General features: G+C 35.4%; 1 protein-coding gene across 1 annotated transcript in view; it reads right to left on the reverse strand.

The window, feature by feature from the left end:
* SNTG2 (syntrophin gamma 2) overlaps positions 1 to 14082 on the reverse strand; it is a 139416-nt gene that overhangs the window by 116349 nt on the left and 8985 nt on the right. Inside the window, exons 4-5 of the mRNA XM_052701721.1 lie at positions 3897 to 3953; positions 3743 to 3800 (exon numbers count right to left, since the gene is read on the reverse strand). Coding sequence (XP_052557681.1) covers positions 3743 to 3800; positions 3897 to 3953 — 115 coding nt within the window. The remainder of the gene's footprint in view (positions 1 to 3742; positions 3801 to 3896; positions 3954 to 14082) is intronic.

Below are 14082 nucleotides of genomic sequence, written 5' to 3' on the forward strand. Positions count from 1 at the left end.
ACGTTTTTGATACATTCTGGCTTCCTTACAAAGCCCTTCACCTGGGCTTAAATCTTTCTTAATCTTGATCTTATTAAATTCAATCTATAAGGCTACTGAATCCAGGCTAAGTAGATCTGCAGCAATAAAGAATAATCTATGAGTGTCACTACTATATGCTGTGCAGCTTGTTTGTAATCTCAAGCCATGCTCAGTGGATGATTTATTGGTTACTCTAGCTGTAACAGCTTTGTGGACAACTGGAGTAAGCACAGAAAAAATACTCACGTGAGCAACATCACATATGCTTGCATATCAAACCATCTTTGCTTGGCATGTATGTGTAAGCGAAACTGCTATAAGCCCTCATCAAACTGACACTGTGTCCTCCAAGCAGATGGTCCTGAGTGCAGGCAGCCAGGATGTAATAGCTGGATACAGACTGTGTTTGGAGAGTGCAGGGTTTCAAGCCAAGAATGTTTCAGTGGCTGAATGTCCTGAGTTTGTTCTAATCCTGTCAGGGTATATGTAAACTCCCCTCAGAAATGGACTAAACACATTACACATTGTCACCTTTTATCACAGAAGGTGGGAAAATGCTTTCAAAGTAGTTTGAGAACCAATTTGGCCCTAAAGAGAAGATCCTTTGTGAAACTGGCAAAATGCAAACTATCCTTATTCTGCCAGGCTTTATTCAATTTTATTTATCTATTTTAATCACGCCTCAATGAGCTGCACCCACTGTTCTGTTTCTTCATTGATGCTTGTCTCACTTCACATGCTTTATGAGATGCAGGCAGAGCTCACAGGCAGCAGACAGATAATTACAGCAGCACTCACAAAGATGGAAATTTGTATCAAGGTAACCGAAAGTGACTGCTAACTTGATAACTCTGTAACATGAAACAGAAGTTAAACTGCTTGACCACAATAATATATTGCTTTAACAGTTAAAATATCCTGTACTGTATGCAACTAAAGTCACTTGCACTTATGAATAAATTATATTTCAGTCTGTTAATATTTACAGCCTCTACCCTTTGGCAAGTTCATAAAGAATTACTTAGTAATTATGGATTGGAATAACAAATACCAGACAGAAATTTTAAACATAGGAAAGCTTGTAAAATTTACTCCTATATGTTATATAAGAATTCTTTAAAGTATATTTCACATATCTGACAAATTTTCTTACAGGTTCACTATATATCAAGTAAGCCTGAACAATCCGTTTCCTTTCCAAGTTCAGGATATTCACTTATGCTTCTCTGAGAATACTCTATACTTTTTTGACTGTAAAATTCATGCACACTTTACCATAAATAAACTGTTAATACTGATTATAACACACTTATTGAAATAATGTATATCTAGAAGCTATTAACAAAACACCAACATTATTATCTAATAATTGACTCTATCTTAGATTCAACAAGGAAAATCAATTTTGTTAAATTTCATCTGAGAAAACAATTAGAGAAAGAATGATTCAGTTTTGGAAAATCTTACTAAGAAGCTTCAACATCAATATTATCTTCTCAAAAAAAAAAAAAAAAAAAAAAAGCTGGGGGATTGTTAGTAATGTAGCTAATATTCTGAGTCAGCAGGACAACTGGACACATGAGCAAGAGGGAAAAAAATCCTACCTTTAAGTGATTTTTTAATGAGATTAAAATGACTCTGAGATTAATCATATCATTTTAATTTAGAATTAATAAACATGTATGCATTTACTTCTGTCCCTCTAAAATTAACTTTAACAAAAGCTTTGTCAGTATGAAAAAGACATAACTTTTGTTAGAACGGAAGACAGAATCCACAGAGGAATGTAAAGTGCCTAAATTCAGGGATGAGTCAGCAGCATCAGCACAACCCACTTTTCCTCAATCCCGTGGAAAAACATAGAGAAAATTCAGGACAGTCTTTATTGTGATTATCAATACACTGGGACATTAGTCTCCAGTAGTGAAGGACTACTTAACCTTATCCTTCAGAAATATAAAGCTAAGCTCTTGAATTGAGTTTCTGCGCAAGTTTTGATCTTACAGAACTTGTCATAATGAAAGTCATAATGAAAGAAAGTCAAATCAAATAGGTGATCCATGACATTCATTTGGACATGGGAGCCTACTGTGGCAATGGGGTTGGACTAGATGATCTCTGGAGGTCCCTTCCAACCTTTACAATTCTGTGATTCTGTTATAAACACTGCGATCACAGCTGAGTCTCTAAGCAAGTTAAAACTGTAAGTGAAGTATTTAATACCACCAATGTTACAGAATTTGGGAAATTTAAGGAGGACGTAAATATTTCTAAATACTTCAGATAGTATAAAAGTTGTACAAGTATAAAACAAGAAACAACTTCTTTATCCTATTAAACTTCCCACTTTTGGAACTATAAAATAGCACTGTAACCAAAATATAGTTGGAAACATGACTTTGCAGTGCTGCCATACAACGGTTATTAAATTTCACAAAAGGTAGCAAGTTGTCAGATATTTTAGGAAATAAAATTTTTTTTCAGTAGGAAGAATTTTACTCACATAAGTTTAGCTAAATTAGTAAAATCCCTCATAGTACAATTCTACTTTCAAATCTTAAAGTCACCTGTGAAGCTACCTTATCAGTTTTACCACTATTAGTACCTCATACAGTGAAAATCTATTATTAATTTATTCCCATTATAAACATACAGATTTTCAGTCCAAAATGCAGTTTGAGATAAAATTGTTTCTCTCACACTTAAAATTTCCTCTCTTTATATCCAACATGGATATTTTTCCCTATGTCTCTCATATTTATATAAAGTTTTATATATTTATATATATATAAATACTTATATTTCAATATGCATATATGTAAATATGGGGAGAAATAATGCACATATGCATAGAATACTTCTTTCTATTAAATAATATTATCAGATTGTTTCCTGCAAAATTAAAGCATTAGAATCATATAATTGTGTAATGACCATGATCACAGAACATCTGTGGGACCCACAGGATCACTGAGTCCAACTCCTGGTTCCAGGACCAACAAAAATCCAAGCCCTATGTTGTCGAAACATTCCTTGAAATCCAGCAAACTCAGTGCTATGACCACAGCCCTGGGGAGCCTGTTCCAACCACCCAGTGATGTAGAACCTTTTGCTAGCACTTGGCCCAACCCAACTCCTGGGACACAGCTGCATGCCATTCCTTCAGGCCCTCTCCCTTTCCCAGAGAACAGAGCTCAGTGCTGCTCTCTGCTCCCTGAGAGGAGCTGCAGCTGCCATGAGGGCTCCCCTCAGCTCATAATTATCATTACAAATCACCTTCTGTTTGCAAATAGGGAAAGTCATTCATACCATATGACAATGAATCACTGTGTAGGGAAAAAATATGTTCAGTTTATTTATTTTATCCTCTGGGTTATTAAGCCTAAGTGTATTGATACATTTCCTAAGCCATAATTTTGTTTTCACAAATAGTGTTAAATGCTTTGTCTACTACACAACTGTCTCACTGCAGTAAAATGTATGTTTTGGGGAGCTGTTACCAGGACAATTTCAAGCTTAGTTCCTGAAGACATGGACAGATTACAGATTTTAAACTCAATACAAAAGATAAGTTGGACATTTAAAGAAAGGCTTAAAGACACTGATGCTGGAATGAGTCATAAATATGTTTTAATTTTGAGTCCATAGAACATTTGATATTAAAAAGAAATCATGTATATAACAGTACTATACATGTAAATAACATAAATATATATTTTACCTGCTTGGTCTTTAAACATTTTTGATATGACGACAGGCACTTTGTGCTCAGCACCGCCCTGTAAAAGATGCATATTAGTCGTGAGACCACAATCAAGGCTGAAGCAAACTAGTCAAACTAAAAAACAAGAGAGGAAAGAAGACTCTTTTCATACCTTTATGCTTAAGCCCAAGCCACCAACTGGTTGTCTATGAAGTGTAACAGTTCTGTGCTTTAAAAAATTGCAGAAAAAAATAAATTTAGGTGAAAACACAATATCTGAATAGGCACAGAAGTTGCTTTAAAGTGCTTTCCACTTAAATATATAAATAAATAATTTTCAGTGGTATCCTGGAAATGATATGATCAAGTTCTGTTCTGAAGTATCATTCAACACTGATTTATAGGCATTTATTTAATTCCTTAAGACAGAGAGCATAGCTGTTCGATGAACTCTACATGCAGACTTTTAATATATTTTTCTACCACTGATGTGATATTCTTCCTAAAAAGAAATTTTCACTTACTTTTGCTTTATTTCAACAAATGTTTTCATGAGAAAACTATGAAGAGATTTGAGATGCATGTTTTCATAGCTAATTTATCTTCTTTAGCTACTGTCAGGCTTGCACATGATATTTATTCTCGTATTTCCATCACAAATACTGATGTCTTCTAATTATTATCTTCAGTCATATGCTATTTTTGCAGCATATGCTAAAAGACTTTTTGTGATTGTCTGCATTATTTTCTTGCATTTCATGTTTAAGTGCATAAAGATAAAAGTTTATTGATATCTTTCTGTAGCAGTCTATCATACGTTTAATAGTACATTGAATTTGATGTTTCGTTAATGTGCAAATCATTGTGACTGACAACACAATATCAGTTCATTCACTGATAATAATTACAGAGCTAAAAGAACTTTTTTGCAACACACTGAACAACAGTGCATATAATGACACCTTTCAAGAACTGGGATGGCAGTTCCTGAATGTGTACAATTGCGTGGCCAGCCGGAGCAGGGAGGTGATCATCCCGCTGTACTCAGCACTGGTGAGGCCATACCTCAAGTACTGTGTTGTTTTGGGCCCTTCACTACAAGAAAGACACCAAGACCCTGGAATGTGTCCAGAGAAGGGCAATGAAACTGGTGAGGAGCCTGGAGCACAAGTCTTATGAGGAGTAGCTGGAATTGTTTAGTCTGCAGAAGAGGAGGCTCAGGGGAGACCTCATGGCACTCTACAACTTTCTGAAGGGAGGCTATGATGAAGAGGGGTTTGGCCTCTTCTCCCAGCCAACAAACAGGACCGGAGGAATGGTTGCAAGTTGTACCAGAGGAGATTTAGATTAGACATAAGGAAGAACTATTTCTCTCAGAGAGTGGTCAGGCACTGGAATGGCTGCCCAGGGAGCTGGTGGAGTCACCGTCCCTGGCAGTGTTCAAGAGGCGTCTGGATGAGGAGCTGCGAGATATGGTTTAGTAGCCTGTGGTAGCAAGGGTAAGGGGAATGATCTTGCAGGTCATTTCCAACCTTGTAATTCTATGATTCTATGATTTTGTTTTGCTATTCTTTATACCAGAGTTAATATATTATATCACTTTTATGTGTACGTATCTTGTTTAGGTATTTTATGTTTTCACAAAGTCAGACAAAAATTAATTAGCTGAAGTCCGCAAGTTTGTTTGTTTTTCCTAACACCCACCTTGCCAGAATTAGGTTTATTTTAACTCAGAGAAAAAGGGAACATGATGCACAATTTCAGTTTCATTTTAGGAAGGTAAAACTAATGTAAACACATTTCCTTACAGTGAGAAAGACCATATCAAAGAAGAAATGTCAAGGAGTTGTAATGGAAATAAGCCTTTTAGGGATAAAAACTAAGCAGTAAGGAAGCCAGAGCCATGTAATTCTACAGTAAGGTCCTCCAAAATTCTCCTAGTTCTCCCTGCAGATCTGGGGAGATAAGGTATCAATGACTACCTAACGAAATGGGTCCAGGAGTATAGATTCAAGTTCATCAGGAACTTGAGAATTTTTGAAATAAGGGGAGACCATACACGAGGCACCAAATTCATCTGAACTGTAAAAGAACCAAAACTGCTTGTGCTTAAAATACTGAAATGCTGTAACTAAAGTTCGAAACTGTAGTCTTAGAAAAGTTTAGTTAGAAAAGAGAGAAGTTAGTGCATCTGTTATGGATATAAACAGAAGAATTCTATATCCAGAAATTAAGGATAGTTACAGTGATATTACAGGAAATGTAAAACAGAATGCTAGGAAGTAAATCAAAATTATACCAAATCTGAACTAAAGGGAGGTATAAACACTCTGGAGATGTAGGGGGGGAAAAAGTCAAAAACACTACTATAACAGGATGTAAAGTATACAAGAAGATAAAATAGGCTAGATAAGCAGGACAGTGAATTCTATGTGCTAAAGAGAACTTAGGGCTCAAAACTAGTAAACCAACTACCTCAAGAAGTAAAACTTTTTGCATGGATTTAAGAGTTTGCATTAGTAACTAGGATAACAATGACTGCAACATGAAGACAGGCAATAGGAATATGAAATATAACACTGATAACAGACTTTGCTTAGTTTCAGATCAAATACTCACATAGCACATAGCACAATAACAAAAAGCGGGTCTCTATCAGTTACTGCTTCATGGAGCCTCACAAGACTAGACTAAATACTTGCCCTACTGTTTATTAGCATGCAGGATACAGTGAAAACTTTCACAGTTGAAAAACTACTCTGTAATGGCAACTGCTATGCACTTACTATTCAACATCTGTGCTGTGGTGATCTCTAAAAGAAAAGTGCACAAAACTTAGGAAGCTTGCTGAAAGGTAGAATTAAGGGACACAGCTTAGAAGATTAAAATTTCATAGGCAGCGTGAGGAGTTCTTAAGGCTACTACACTAGAAGCACAGAGCTACTGAATGGTACTTATTAGAATGGCTTAACTAAGCAAAAAGGGGAACAAAATGGCTAAGCAGGAGGCTGAAAGGTTATTAGATGAAAGAGTGGTGGACATCATCTTCAAACAAAGTCAGGAACATAAACAAATAAAGGGAAAAACAGAATCATGCAGTACCAGAAGGGAGAAATTCAACAGCTACCAAAAATAATCACAATTAATAATAAATCTTCAAATCTACTAGGAGCAGGAAGTCTGCCTAAGAAATCACAGGGCTGGTTTATGATCAAGATATAAAAGGCATACTCTGAGGAAGGAAAGATAAAATAATACTTTCCATTAGGGCTTTGTGTAAAAGAGACAAGAAAAATTCCTCCAGCATTCATTGTAGCATAAAGGATGTACAGATCTGAATTTGAAATCATTTCAGAAGCAAAGTGTGACTAAATAACAGTACCAAATCAACAGGTTCAATAGCATTCACCCTAGTCCTAAAGGAACTCATGGATTAAACAAAGGATAGAATCATAGAAGATCCTGAGTTGGAGAACAGCTGGAAAATTCCTTCCCTAATCCGGCTGGCCACATCATTTTTGTTGATGCCAGGATGATGCTGGCTTTCTTGACCACCTGGGCATGCTGCTGGCTCATGTTTAGTCAATTAACGGCCAGCACCCTTGCATACTTCTCTGCTGTGCAACTCACTAGACTCTCTTCCCCAAGTCTGTAGTGTTGCATGCGGTTGTTATGATCCAAGCACATGACCCAGTGCTTAGCCTTACTGAATGCAATAACAGTTCAGTTGGCTCATTGATTCAGCGTATCGAGATCCCTCTGCTGAGCCTTCCTACTCTCAAAGCAGACCAATGCTCCCACCCAACTTGGTGTTATCTGCAAACTTACTGAGGGAACACTCTATCCTCTCATCCAGATCACTAATAGAAATATTAAACAAAACTTTATAAAAAATTCATTTCCTCCCAAAGCTTGCAATTCAGAAATCTTTTTAAAGAGAAACACAGAGATAAGCACTCATTGCAGAAGTCCAATTAGAACTATGATTTTTCTAAATATAGAAGAATAATGGAATTTGTAACTTGAAATAGTATTCTAAACAGTTTTATACAATGCTATAATAATATACATTGCAAGGATACGGATTATCAACAGATATTTTCATAAAAATGCTGCATTATACAGTACATGAAATTTAAAAAAAACATAAATCTTGGATGTTTTGGCCATTTTGGCCAATGAAAACTTTCCTTATGAAAAAAAACACAGAAAATAAAATTAAACTGGAACTGAAAAATAGTTCCCATACATAAGATGATTTCCTTTCTTCCAAGGCAGATTCTTCACTCCTTGCATTCTTCAGAAATTTGTTCCTGTGGTGTTTCAAATAATTTCTTTACATTTACCACTAAGCAATCTTATTCAATCACAGATTCAGTGATAATATCTCCTGATCTGTGAAAACAACTTCTCAACTATTTAACATGCCCAAGGAAACCTATTTAATTGCTGTTACTGACATACCTTCCTGAATGTCATGGTTCAAATTGAATTAATTCAATCACCTGTTCCAACTCTTCCTTTGCCAAGTGTCACAATTATCTCTTCTTTATTACATAGAACTTAAAAGCCAGTATGAAAAACAATCCATATTGCCTAACACACCCAAGTAAAACTTTTGTCTCTTTCCAAAGGCAGTACCGCTCATGGAGTAACATTTACTCTGCAGGAGGGTTAGATCATAATCCACCAGCTTTGTAACTCATCAGTGTATATAGCTTGGCAACAAGGTCTGTATCTTGAAACAATAACATGTGTACAAACAACTGCACTGCAGAAAAAGCTATCAAAAATTTGAATAGCAGAAATAATTTCGACCAAATCTAAGATACTGACAGCCATAGTCTACACGTAAAAGTTTACCTCTGAAGAGGTCTTTTATATCTGTATTCATTCATATGCAGTGGCATGACCAGAGCTTAATCACCAATGTGAGAAGGCAATTGTAGTCCTTATTTTTGTTAGTTAGATTTTTAACAAGATTTTATATCCCCTGTAATGCCTGACTATATTATCCTTATTAACAAGTTGTTAACAAATAAGACTAGCACTTGTGGAAAAAGATCTTTCATTAGAAATGATCTTAATGAACAATGGGATTTCAGAAAGAAACTGTGCCTGAAGCACTCCACACGCACTGATATAAACAGATACATCTGGAAAAGATGCACCATATTTCCTTAATCTGTGTCAGACTGCAAGAAAATTTCAATGAATAAATAGACTATTCCCAAATGTTAAACTGAAGAAACATCAGAACCTCTTTTTTTTTTTTTTTAAACATTTTGTTTAAAATGTTGTAAGAAACAAGCTCATTCACAATGGCTACAATAGATTGTAAGACAAAGATTGTTATCAAGGTTAATTGTTTTTTTTTTTTCTTTCACTTAGTCAATATAATACCACTGTGCCAACTATAGAGGCATCCACCTGGACTGTCCTGTCACTGGCCAGGAAGGTCACATGAGAAACCACTTTGCTGGCTACTCTTCTGGAGCGAGCATTTCCCCACTGCAGGACCTACATGCTGAGTCACTCATCAACAATGAACACAGCAATCTCTAAATTCCTTTGGTACCTGAGCCCATCTAGTCCCCATAGTCCAACAACAATAGGCTATTGTTAACTTAATGACAAACAAACTAACCATTAAACAGTGTAACTGGATAAAGAGAAAGATAGGAAAACACAAGCAAAGAAACCATTCACTTACTACCACATTGTTCTGGGTACATTTTTGTTAGACGAATAATCTTTATTTCCACTACTGTTCTATCTAGTGTTTATTGGAGACAATATCCTCAAAAAGTATCCTTAGTAAGTAAGTAAGATAACAGTTTTAGTACAGGTACTACATGGCAAGTTAAAAACAGAAATAAAAGCCTGTCTTAGTAAACAATGTCAATAAGAGCAGAGGTAGCCATCCAAGTGCTTGGGAAACACGCGGGGAGAAAAGAAGAATCAAAACAAGAAAGAGCAATAGGAAGAGTTAAAAGAGAAGTCTACAAACTGTCCCACATGGATGCAAATGAAGACATGGTCTGATAGAAGAAGAAAAAAGAAGATAGGTACTTAAAATACCAGCCATATCTTATCTTTCACTTGTTCAGCAACTCTTGAAGCTTCCAAAAGGAAGTTATGAGATTAAAAAAAAAAAGTTATTGAAGAAACAGATCTTGTGAGAATGTGAGATCCAGTAAAATGTACCATAAAATGCAGAGCTCCTGCTGGTTGCTGTACATCCAAAAGAAACAAGAGGATGCAGTGAAGAAGAAGAAGATGTGAAATCTTTCAGGAAGTTGTCTGCTAAACAAAGATAGGGAAGAGCACACATGAGGATTTTCTCAGCTCACTCTCACCATTCCTGGAGTTTCCTCAGCAGTTTAAGCTGAATGTGTTTAATATTCTGCCATGTACCAAGATTCCCACCTCTACTCACACAACCTTCGCCTCTCACTGATTTGTAGCACATTTTCACCTTCCCAGTTGTTGCAAAGGTTGCAGTCCACCTTCTGTGGACTCAATTCCTAGCTCATTTCCTAGAAAAATGGACTTTAAACTGCAGGAGAGGCCTGAACAAGATTTTTTCCAGGCAGAATTCAGAAGAAACAACATGCATAGGACAGTGCATACAGCAACCTTAACAGAAGAAGGTGATGGATTTCAGTTAATGACTCTATCTAACAATCTGGACATCTAGATGATACAGCTAGAACCATGCACCCTTAAGTTAGCATGAAAAGATATTGTGGAACATGTCAGAATTACAGTGCCATTGTCTAGGACTGTAATACAGAGATTCCTTCTTCCACTACATAGTAGTCCAGGGTCAAAGAAAACTAGGATCTGGAAAGCAGTGAGTTTTGATCACTTCCTCAGGCATTACATTTACTAGTTATATTACCATATGTTCCACAGTCTTTATTAAAGACGATGAGTATACAAAAATCCAAAGCAGTCAGTGGAGCATGAGGAAAAAGTAAATTTCACTTAGCTGATTTGGCCAGATAATGTGCCATATCTGTTATTAATACTGTCCTCACAGGAACTTAAAAAAAACAGGAACAGATAACTGACTAGGTAAACAGTCAAATAAACAATATAACAGCTTTTCCATAAAACTATATTGGGGGTAGGATGTCAGTGAAACAACTTTACTAGAAATAATAATTGCTTTCCTGTTGGTTATAACATGTCTGGTCTTTAGGAAAAGCTTTTTGCTCAAAGGATGTTGTATAAATTTCAGTGCTAAGTCCATCAGTTTTAAGTGTCTTTTACAGCCTTAGGAATAATTAAATTAGTATTGAAGTGAAACTTCTTGGACGTGGAATTATGGAGCCAATGGAAATATAAGCCAAGAGATTCCACAAAAGAGAGGAAAAGTATGAATTAATACTCCATGGCATCCCATGATGCCTAATTCTACACTTCCATGAAGAGGAAGCAGGCTAGAAAGAACACATAGCTAAAAAGCAAAAGATTACTATTAATGGAAAAGAGAGAGCTGAAACTTTTAACTTGCATTGCTCAGTATGTAACCTTTTCCAAAAAGTAACAAGAAGAATGCATCTAAAACAAATGACTGAGGCATGCCAGTAGCCCTTGAGTTTTGTATGGAGATAAAGTAAATCTTTTCACATGCTAGCTGAGATCTGCGACAGCTGCAGAGAATTCTTAATAAATATAGTATAGTATAGCAAGATACTTTTATCAGTTTATCTTATTATAACTCTTTCTATTACGGTAGATCAAAGTCTCAGAGTCTTTTTTTTAGAGTAAAATGAAGTCACTCATTTTAGTTTCAAAGCCTGCCAACCTAAAGGAGGATTATATAGAAAACAGAACCAGATTGCTCTCAGAGATGCACAACAAACAAAGGAGACGCATGTCCCTATTTCAAGCTAAAAAAATTCCAGTTGAGCATGATTGTAAAGAATATCACAGCAAAAATGGTTATGCATTAGAAGAGGCTGCCCAGAGAGGTGGTGGAAATTCCATCTTGGGTGACGTTCTGAACTTCAATAGACAAAGCCCTCAGTAACTTGCCTTTGTAGTTAAACTTGCACTGAACAATGAGTTGAATCATAACCTTATGAGGTTCCCTCCAATCCAAAGTATTCTGTGACTGACAATACAGACGATAATACAAATCTGGATTTCCAGAGCTATTAATAACATAGACTGGAACCAATGGTAAGATATGTTTATGCTTCATTTTCCCTACTTCTTTCTTTTAAATAAAAAGGCATCCTATAACAGAAATTAGCAGCTGTTCTTTATTTGAATAATTTCATTTACCTTCACTTTGTGCAACATTTCACATGTTGGCGGGTAATATAATAAAGATGAAGAGCAGAGTTGGCAACCATTAGTATCTAACATACTATGATAGGAAATGCTCATGTCTCTATTGTAGTCATCTATTTTTCTTCTAGCTCTTGAAGACTTTAAACTGTTAAACGAGCTCCCACAATGTATACAGTAGCAATTTAACTATCTTTACAGTCTGCCATGTCTCCACGTACAATAGATAAACTGAAATTTTAATAAAGGACACAACTGTAGTAACATCAGTGCTGTGCTGCCTTTCCTTCTCTCTTGCGGGTATGTTAACTTTCAGCTGACTCTTTACACAACTCATGGAGAGACTTTTTTTCAGGCACATCCATAGTACCCTCTGCATCCCTGTGCTGTTACATTTATTAATCTTTTAAACTTAAGCTACTTATTCTTTTTATCTGTATTACTGAGGTTTGAGGTTTTTCATCATGCTGATGAATACTCATATTTATTATTTATTTTGTGATACTAGCTCTTAACTCTTCTCAAAATGACAGCAACAGAAGCTTATGATCTTTCATAATAAAATCCTAAAGAATTCCTAAAGAATCCTAAAGAATTGCTAAAAGATTGTTATCTTTTAGATATCTAGGTCAGCTTTTCAGCACGTGAAAACAAATAACAAATAGTTAAATAATGCATTCTCTCTATACAAATGATCTTAGTTTCAAAAGGAAGAGTCTTCCTTTAATCATCCACTTGGTGTTTCAAAATATAGATAAAAATGTAAACATTAGCTGATTTTAAAAGCTCTTTGAAAATTATTTTGGATATATATGCATACTAATGATGACAGAACAGACTCTGGGCAAACACAGTAGAAACTAGTTACCTAGACAGAAATGCAACTTAGCTTAAAAAATAAACTTTAGCCCTTAATGTCTTTTCTCTACAGCTTTGCCAAAATAACATTTTTTCTATGGCCTTATTAGTATCTGAGTTATAAAGGAAAAGAATCATAGCAGTTCATCAGGGATTGAAACAGCACTTAATGCATTCTAATTTTTAGTTTAAAAAATCGTCCAGTTTTTCCTCCCTGTTTGGAATGGAATGGTTCAGCTCAAAGAGATCTTATTCATCTACCTCACTTCGCTCTGCCCAACTCTAGCTAAAAAGCCAGAAATTTGGGCATGTAGAAAACAAAGATTTTTGTCATTCTAATCCTTTTGCCTCACATAATCTGTTGAAGACCTCTCTTCCTACTGAAAACCTGCCTGACCATTGATTAAGTCAGAGAAATTCAGCTCTGTGAGAGGGACTGATTGTGGTAAAAAGCCAGATGCAATTATTTCTGTATTTATTTTTAATTTTGCAAGTAGAATTAAAGCAGAAAAAAGAGAGACCAAAATAAAATGCAAATTAAAAGAGAAAAGTATTTATGAAAAGAAGAGAGGCCCGAAACTGTGAGGTTAAAACAGGAAAAAGATAGGCAGAGTAGTAAGGAAGGGAATGAGGTACCGTGAATATGTAAGAAATTAATTTTAACATATTAAATGACAAAAAAGTTATTAAAAAATCATACTCTTCAGAAAAAGCGTACTATGAGAAGTATAAAAAGGAATGCCTCTCTGTTTCTCCTTTAACTGAAAATAGGTCTTACCCTGGCGCTCATTTAATTGATAATTGATTCCTTTCTGTAAGTGTTATTAAACTACTCATATAAAAGAAAGAAAAAAAAAAAAGAACCTTCTGCCAAAAATACTTAGAATTTATTTTAAAAAATTCATCTTTTTTTCCCATATACCATTTCTGTCAATATCTTCATGCTTCAAGGGTGCTGATCCAACCTTACAGACTTTTTTCCTATGAGTTTGAACATTTTGAACATAACACTGAGTCATGAAAATTTGCATGGACTGCTGGATTTCCCAAGCCCAAATTACTGAATTACATTTTGATGTACACTGTGAAAAAGCTAAATACTGAGGAGAATAATCGATTGCCTTTACATTATTTTCCTCTCTACGTATCTTGAATTCTAGAAACGACATTCCTCTCTCTATATATACTTTACTTCC

This window comes from Tympanuchus pallidicinctus, unplaced genomic scaffold, assembly GCF_026119805.1.
Source record: "Tympanuchus pallidicinctus isolate F22 unplaced genomic scaffold, pur_lepc_1.0 scaffold1, whole genome shotgun sequence".
Lineage (NCBI taxonomy): Eukaryota > Metazoa > Chordata > Aves > Galliformes > Phasianidae > Tympanuchus > Tympanuchus pallidicinctus.